Source organism: Erythranthe guttata, chromosome 8 (assembly GCF_056151865.1).
Source record: "Erythranthe guttata isolate IM_541 chromosome 8, IM_541, whole genome shotgun sequence".
In the NCBI taxonomy this organism is placed as follows: domain Eukaryota; kingdom Viridiplantae; phylum Streptophyta; class Magnoliopsida; order Lamiales; family Phrymaceae; genus Erythranthe; species Erythranthe guttata.
The window spans coordinates 5,829,855-5,837,188 of NC_142540.1; the positions used below are offsets into that span (position 1 = coordinate 5,829,855).

Here is a 7,334-nt window from a genome sequence, read left to right on the forward strand (position 1 = left end):
TAAAGATATATTGTCCCCCAAAAACAAAAAGAATATACCTATAATTACAAAATCAATCCTTAAAATAAGAAATTCCCAATAATTAAACATAGTTAAGGGAATCACGCATACGCTAAGTTCACTTCAATCACAATTTCATAACAAAATCGACAAATACAACACACACTAATTATACAATTATTAAGTTTCTTACAACAAACCCCAAATGATAGAGAAGTAATTGCACATTCTGAATAAAGATGTTAAAAATTTAACCGTTGACCATAAGGTGGAGAGGGGCATTTGAGACATTTTGTAGTTCAAGCGGGCAAACTGGTACAACCCCTATAGTTCACGGGTGTAAACTGTACTTTGCCCAAAATTAAATACTCATGTGGGGATTCTCGGTCTCTTCCTCTACTTCTGCTTCTTCTTCCTGCACTTCCTCTTCTGCTTCTTCTTCTTGCGCTTCCTCTTCTTTAACTTGCTCGTCGTCTCCTTGATTTGACTGTTGGGGCAAATCGTCTAGTCCAGCATCGCGATCGAGAATTGCCGCCAAATGGGCCGAAATCTGTTTAAGACATGAATCAAAGCCATGGTAGTAATAATGCACCGAAGGAGGGACCTGATATTCACTGGATTTCGGGAACTTCGCCTTCTGCGTGTGTGGCACTACTTTCTTTCCTTGTGTGTTTTTCGAGTGTTGTTGTGCTTTCTTTTTGTGGGACTGATGATCAGCCACCAATATGTTCCGACCAACTCCTTGTGTTTGTGGCCGGAGCTCCGGCACTTGGCTCATCCCATCACCCGAACCCTAAAAAATAATAGTTGCATGTATCCAAAACAAAAGTTTTACAGCTGGGATTGCCATATATATATATATATATATATATATATATATATATATATATATATATATATATATATATATATATATATATATATATATATATATATGGTGGAACTTTGTGGGCTCATTAAGACTGTTGAATGTAAAATCTCAAATATTTAGTTTGGAAGTAGGTCAGAATTTATTTTCATTTTATTTTGAGAAAATATGTTTTGAGAAAAAAAAAAGGGGAATGAAAGTAATGTTTGTTTATATTTTGAAATTAATAAAATACACTTTAGGAGTCAAATAATGTCTAAAGTTGTTAAAAATATGTGGCTTATAAGAAGAATTTGAAAAAAAAATGAAGTGATGTTTATTTTATTTTTTTAATATAGGAGAATCATGTTTGGAGGATAAAGAAACTTTTTGAATTGTTTTGAGAATTTTTTTGTTGGAAAACTTAATGGATATGATTTCGTTTTGGGGGAACAACGAAAACAAAATTGGAATGCTTCCAAATATTCTCCTTTTCATACTCAAATAAATTAAACCCAAAATTTTCCGAACTGAAATCAGAATGAAAATAAATTTCTTACCTCGGTGAGGTCCTGTTCATCGGTAACCTCGTTTTTCGAATTGTCAGTATTGGAATTATCAATATCCTGATGATCAGTTGGAGTGCTCGATTCGTCGACCTGATGATCATGATCATGATCATCAGTTGGATGAGTAGCCGAAGAATCGCCGGCTTGAAGACTATCATCATTAGTTGGAGAGAATATGTCTTTGTCGACAAACCCAAACATGGTGATTCCAGCTTCCTTTATCATCTGGTTGTTAGCTGAGGTTGAGGGTGATCCTCGTCCTCGTCCAGTGCCCTTTTTTTCCGTTAATGCTGCAATTTTCTTTCCTCCGATCTTCAACGCCTTTCTTACTATGGAAGGAATTTTTTTTTTATTAAATATAATATTAATAGTTGTTCAAATATCAACAAACTATGTAGCACGAAAACGGGAACACGGACACGGGAAAACATGGAAACGGACTCGGGGAAACTCCGTTTTTCAAAAAGTTGGATACGGGACGTGGGGGAAATGAGTAAATAATAAAAAAAATATGGGGTGCATTTATTATTTCTAAAAAAATATTATAATGTTTAATATCGTTCCACAAATTACATTCGGGGCATATAAATTTATTTTAGTGTGGAATTAACCTCTACAAAAATATTAAAACACCACAAAAAGTGAAAAGGAGACATAATATTTAAGATGTTTTTAAGCGTATGCAATTCGTAGTTTATTGAAAATGAAATTTGGATTTAGTTTGTTTGGACACGCGTTTCCAATTTTTCATTATTATCAGAAACATCCACGAAACTTTTAAATATCTATGAAAACGGCTCCAAAATGTTTCGACAGTCATGGAGTTACGGTTTGTGAAACGTTTGCGAAACGTGGAAACGCGTGTGGGTTAAAGTTTTCGCGCATCATAGTGAGCAAATGACTTCAACTAGGCATTTTTATCGTATAAAGAGATGCAAATATACTTTTAAGTTAAAGAATGAATATGATGATAATCGCGGGTTGAAAAAAAATTAAATACAGTTTACACCCCTAAAGTATACCATCTATAATACTTGCCCCTTAAATTATCATTTGTAACACTTATGCCCTTAAGTACACAATTTTATTTGTATTTTAGATTCTAATACCTAAAATTTTTCTCTTTTATAGACATGAATAACTAAAAGAAAAATTATATTATACAACGAAAAATATTTGTTGAAAAATGCAATATTTTAAATTTTAAAACTATATAGCGATGGGTAAATATTTTACAAAAAACATCTAAATGTTGTTAGACCAATTAATCGAATATATTCATATCGACAAATTTTAAGAAATCAATACATAACTAATAGTAATCTTAAGTATTTAAATTTATTTTAGTTCATTAATTTCTTAAAATATATTTTCATTCATTATTATACCAATATATATTACTTTTATAAATTAGTTTTTTTCTATAATTTGATTTTAGTTACTTTTCTATTTTTTTGTGATTCAATAATTATCAGCTTGTGATGTTTATTATGTTATAAATTTAAAAAGTAGGGTAAATTATGAAAAAAACCCTGAACTTAGGCTAAATAACGAAAAACTTCCCACATATTCGTAATTACCAAAATAACCCTGAGGTTTGTTTCTGTCTTACACCAACCCCTTCCAGTGTGACTTTACACGGATTTTTTTTTTAATTCCAGTGAATAAACTTTACACAATTTCAGATAATTTCTTTTATTTCTCACCTATTTTAAAGATGGTATAATAGACTCTACACATTTTTTGTTAAAAACTCGATCAACAGTTAATTAAAGGGGAATTTTGGTTATTACGGATGGGTGAGGGTGTTTTTTGTTATTTAGCCTCCTAAGTTCAGAGGTGTTTTATCATAATTTATCCAAAAAGAAAAATAATTGATGTTAAGACGTGTAAGTGTTACAAATGATACTTTAAAGGGGTAAGTGTTGCATAAGATCTATTTCAGGGGTGCAATGTGTGTTTAAACCTAAAAAAAGGGAATAAAAACAATACAAACAATAAAATTAATAGTATTAATAAAACAAATTATTGCAAGAACTTTCTATGGATTGTACAGTAATCTTAAGGTAGGGCATGGGTCGGGTCAGGTTATTATCGGCCAATTACTTGCCCGACCCGACCACCCGATTTAAATTTGTTGAAAACTGAAAACCATTTTCGACCCAACCATTATGGGTCGGATAATGGTTGGCAACCGACTTTACCGGGTAAATAGTGGGTGGTTGGTTGGCCATCTATTTATTATTCTTTTCTATTTTTTTTTTATTTTTTTTTGTACAATAATAAGATGTTTAAAAAGTTTTTCAAAAGATATTCAAAATTTTTGGAAATTTATGTTTTAAAATTCTCAACTTTAAAATTAAGAGTTTTTTTATTAAAGTTTTACAATAAGTAAATATATAATTAAAAAAAGACATCCTACTTTTTTGTCTTGCAAATAAATGCATATCATTCAAACTTATTTGCAAATAAGGAAAATATTTTTATATATATCAGAATTACCCAAAACTCCTTGAAATACTAATTCAACTCTAATTTCATGATTACACCTCAATTTAGCTCAATTTCATCAATTAACCAATTTTAACCATTTATCCTCACCGTCGGTATCCGGCGTTGATTTTTCTTTTTGAATTACAAAAAAAACTATTTTTATTAATACTACTGTCTTGTCATGCAATACTATTGTCTCAAACAGTAATATTGCATACAAGACAATAATATTACTGTATTTATTAATTTTTATCGTCTTCGCCTGCATTTTTGCTGTCTCCGACCGTAATATTACTGTCTCCTGTAGTAGTATTACTGTTTGGGACAATAATATTAGTTATATAACTGTTTGGGACAGTAATATTAATAGTATTACTATTTTGACAATCACATATTTGCAATCTTAGACAATAATTTTGTTGTTAACACATTAATTTAGAGAAAAAAGTCAATATCTGAAATCGGTGGTCAACAACGGTTGACCGACCGAAAAAAAATTTCAGAAAGAAAAAATTTTCAAAAAAAAAAAAATGAACGCTAAGCAATAGTTGAGGGTATTTATAATTACCTATACCACATATGTGTGTAAGTTATTTGGTCATACCTCAGAGTACCTATAATTTACCCAAAAATAAATAGAAAACTTGGGCATTATTTCATTTTATGAAATAAGAATTTCACACACACACACACACACACACATATATATATATATATATATATATATATATATATATATATATATATATATATATATATATATATATATATATATATATATATATATATATATATATATATATATATATATATATATATCAATTTCAATTTCTATTAAAAAATCATAATCAAAATTTTCTTTAGGGTTTGCAAAATTGAAAATTTTGTTCCAATTTTCACCCTTAACGTACCTTGGTTATCCGCCCGAGTGTTCTCTTCCTCTCCATCAACTTTTTCCGTGGCGGCTGGGCCACCATCTTCTTCGTAATTTTCCATCTTTTCTCCGGGCAAATCCCCATCACCGCTCTCTTTACCTCCATCAAAGTTTTCGGCCTCGGCTGTGCCGCCATCTTTTCCTCCGTCCACGTCTGTAGCTTCTTGATCAGGCAGATCCCCATCAGTAGCCTTGGTATCTGTAATACCTTCATCACCATCGCCTCCATCAACATTTTCCGGCGGGGCTGAGCCGCCATCGTCTCCTCCGTCCACTTCTGTAGCGTCTTGATCAGGCAGATCTCCGTCAGCAGCCTTTGTATCTGTAATACCTTCATTACCACCGCCTCCATCAACATTTTCCGGCGGGGCTGAGCCGCCATCGTCTCCTCCGTCCACGTCTGTAGCTTCTTGATCAGGCAGATCCCCGTCAGCAGCCTTTGTATCTGTAATACCTTCATCACCACCGCCTCCATCAACATTTTCCGGCGGGGCTGAGCCGCCATCTTCTCCTCCGTCCACGTCTGTAGCTTCTTGATCAGGCAGATCCCCGTCAGCAGCCTTTGTATCTGTAATACCTTCATCACCACCGCCTCCATCAACATTTTCCGGCGGGGCTGAGCCGCCATCTTCTCCTCCGTCCACATCTGTAGCTTCTTGACCAGGCAGATCTCGGTCAGCAGCCTTTGTATCTGTAATACCTTCATCACCACCGCCTCCATCAACATTTTCCGGCGGGGCTGAGCCGCCATCTTCTCCTCCATGTGGTGGTGGTTCAGTAGGTTCTTTAGGCAAGTCACCCTCACCAGCCTTTGTAGTCGTACCTTGGTCGCCTCCGTTACCTTTTTCCGGCAAGGCTGAGCGGCCGCCATGATCTTCTCCTCTCGCTGGTTCGGTTGATTCTTCAGGCAAATAACCCTTCCCCTTTGTATTACTAGCTTCATGATCAACTCTACCACCGGTCTCTTTGCCGCCAGTAGTTTCTTGATCAAGAGCGTAAGTATATTTTGAGGCAGCGCCGGGAGCTCTTTGAGGCTGAGGCCCGGCGGCTGGTGGAGCAGGGTTTGGATTCACGTTAGTTGGCAACTTCATTATTTTCTTTGCCGAGAAAAGAATGCCTACGGAGAGGAATGCGAGAAAGAAAGCGCCACTTAAAGAAGCGCAAACAGCGATTAAGGTGGTGTGGTGGTTGCCGCCGCCGCTGCCGATGCCGCCTGTTTCAAGAGCATTAAATGGCGGAGAACTGGGAACTGGTGAGAAGTAATTATTAGGTGGTGGTGGTGGAGCTAATAGAGGAGGATATAATGGGGGATGTGACTTTGGCGATGGATGAACATAGTATGGCGGAGATGCTGGTGTTTTCGGTGGCGGCGGTGCGGTGGTGTGTTGAGGAGGTGGGCAGGAAGTTTGCTGGTTGGGAGGCGGCGGTGGGGGGAGAGCAGTATTGCTTGAAGATGGTGGGGGTGGAGAAGTATTAATGCATGGACAATTCAAGTTCTTGATGCTCTTAACATAAGGCATTTTTATATGTGTTTTATGGTCATAAATATTATAATGTATATATATATGGACAAATAGCAAAGAGGGATATTATGGAGTTAATACAAATTGGTCCATACAGAAACCAGTTTTAAAAATAAATTCATTCTAATGTCTTAACTCTAAAATACTCTCAAGGCATCTCCAATTGATCTCTAAACTCAATAGGGATTGTACCTAAAATTTCTAAATATTTTCCTATATTTGGGATTGTATATAGATACTCCAACCTAAAGTTAGCCCCATGGTAAACTAATCAAAAAAAAAAAAAAAAAACAATTAGAATATCAAATTTATACTTTTGTGGTTGAAATATTTATTTTTGTTGCTTAAAATATTTATTTTTGTTTTTTGAAACAAGAAAATAAACAAAATATTTTCTTTTTGTAGGTGATACATATATTAAAAAATTAAGATAATGCAAATAAAAAATAACTATAGAAAATTTAATGTACAAAATTAAACTATAAATGTATTTATAGTATGAAATAATTTATAAATTGATAAATGAAATTAATTTTATAGAACTCCTCATTGGAGATGACTTTTACTATTAGAGACCTCGAGTCTCTAACTCCGTCTTTAAAATAAAATTTAAAGACTCATTTTGGTTACCATTGGAAATGCCCTTAGTCTAGGTCGTATGAGAGACCGTTGTGCATGAGTGGAATTCAAGTGGGAAGAAAGATGGTGGGTGATTAGGGCTTATTAGGAAATTATAGATATTGCAATTGGGTACCTAAAACTAACACTGTTTATATTTTTAGTTGAAATATTAATTAAATGAATAAAAGGGTTTTATGTCATTTCTAAGTTTTACGAGGAGGTTTTTGGCTTTGACTTATAATTTACAAGGGTTCTTTTGCTAGTTAGTTTTACATATGGGATTTTTGTGCAATTTGAGATAACACAACGGTACTAATTGCAATTTACTCTACTTTTTTTCTTAAGTC

At 34.2% G+C, this 7,334-nt stretch overlaps 1 protein-coding gene across 1 annotated transcript; it reads right to left on the minus strand.

The window, feature by feature from the left end:
• Window positions 1-117: 117 nt before the first annotated feature.
• Window positions 118-6,657, minus strand: LOC105976895 (uncharacterized). The gene is made up of 3 exons (XM_088821821.1): window positions 4,821-6,657; window positions 1,408-1,745; window positions 118-793 (listed from the first exon to the last, which is right to left on the minus strand). Exons 1-3 carry the CDS (start codon window positions 6,361-6,363, stop codon window positions 362-364), a joined length of 2,313 nt encoding a protein of 770 aa, XP_088677947.1. The 5' UTR covers window positions 6,364-6,657; the 3' UTR covers window positions 118-361.
• Window positions 6,658-7,334: the final 677 nt, after the last annotated feature.

Excerpts from the sequence above, each read along its gene's own strand:
- LOC105976895 (XM_088821821.1), bottom strand. The coding sequence starts at position 6,363 with ATGCCTTATGTTAAGAGCATCAAGAACTTGAATTGTCCATGCATTAAT. Across the intron at positions 1,746-4,820 it reads CACTCGGGCGGATAACCAAG|TAAGAAAGGCGTTGAAGATC; the intron begins GTACGTTAAGGG and ends TTCCTTCCATAG. Across the intron at positions 794-1,407 it reads ATGAACAGGACCTCACCGAG|GGTTCGGGTGATGGGATGAG; the intron begins GTAAGAAATTTA and ends ATTATTTTTTAG.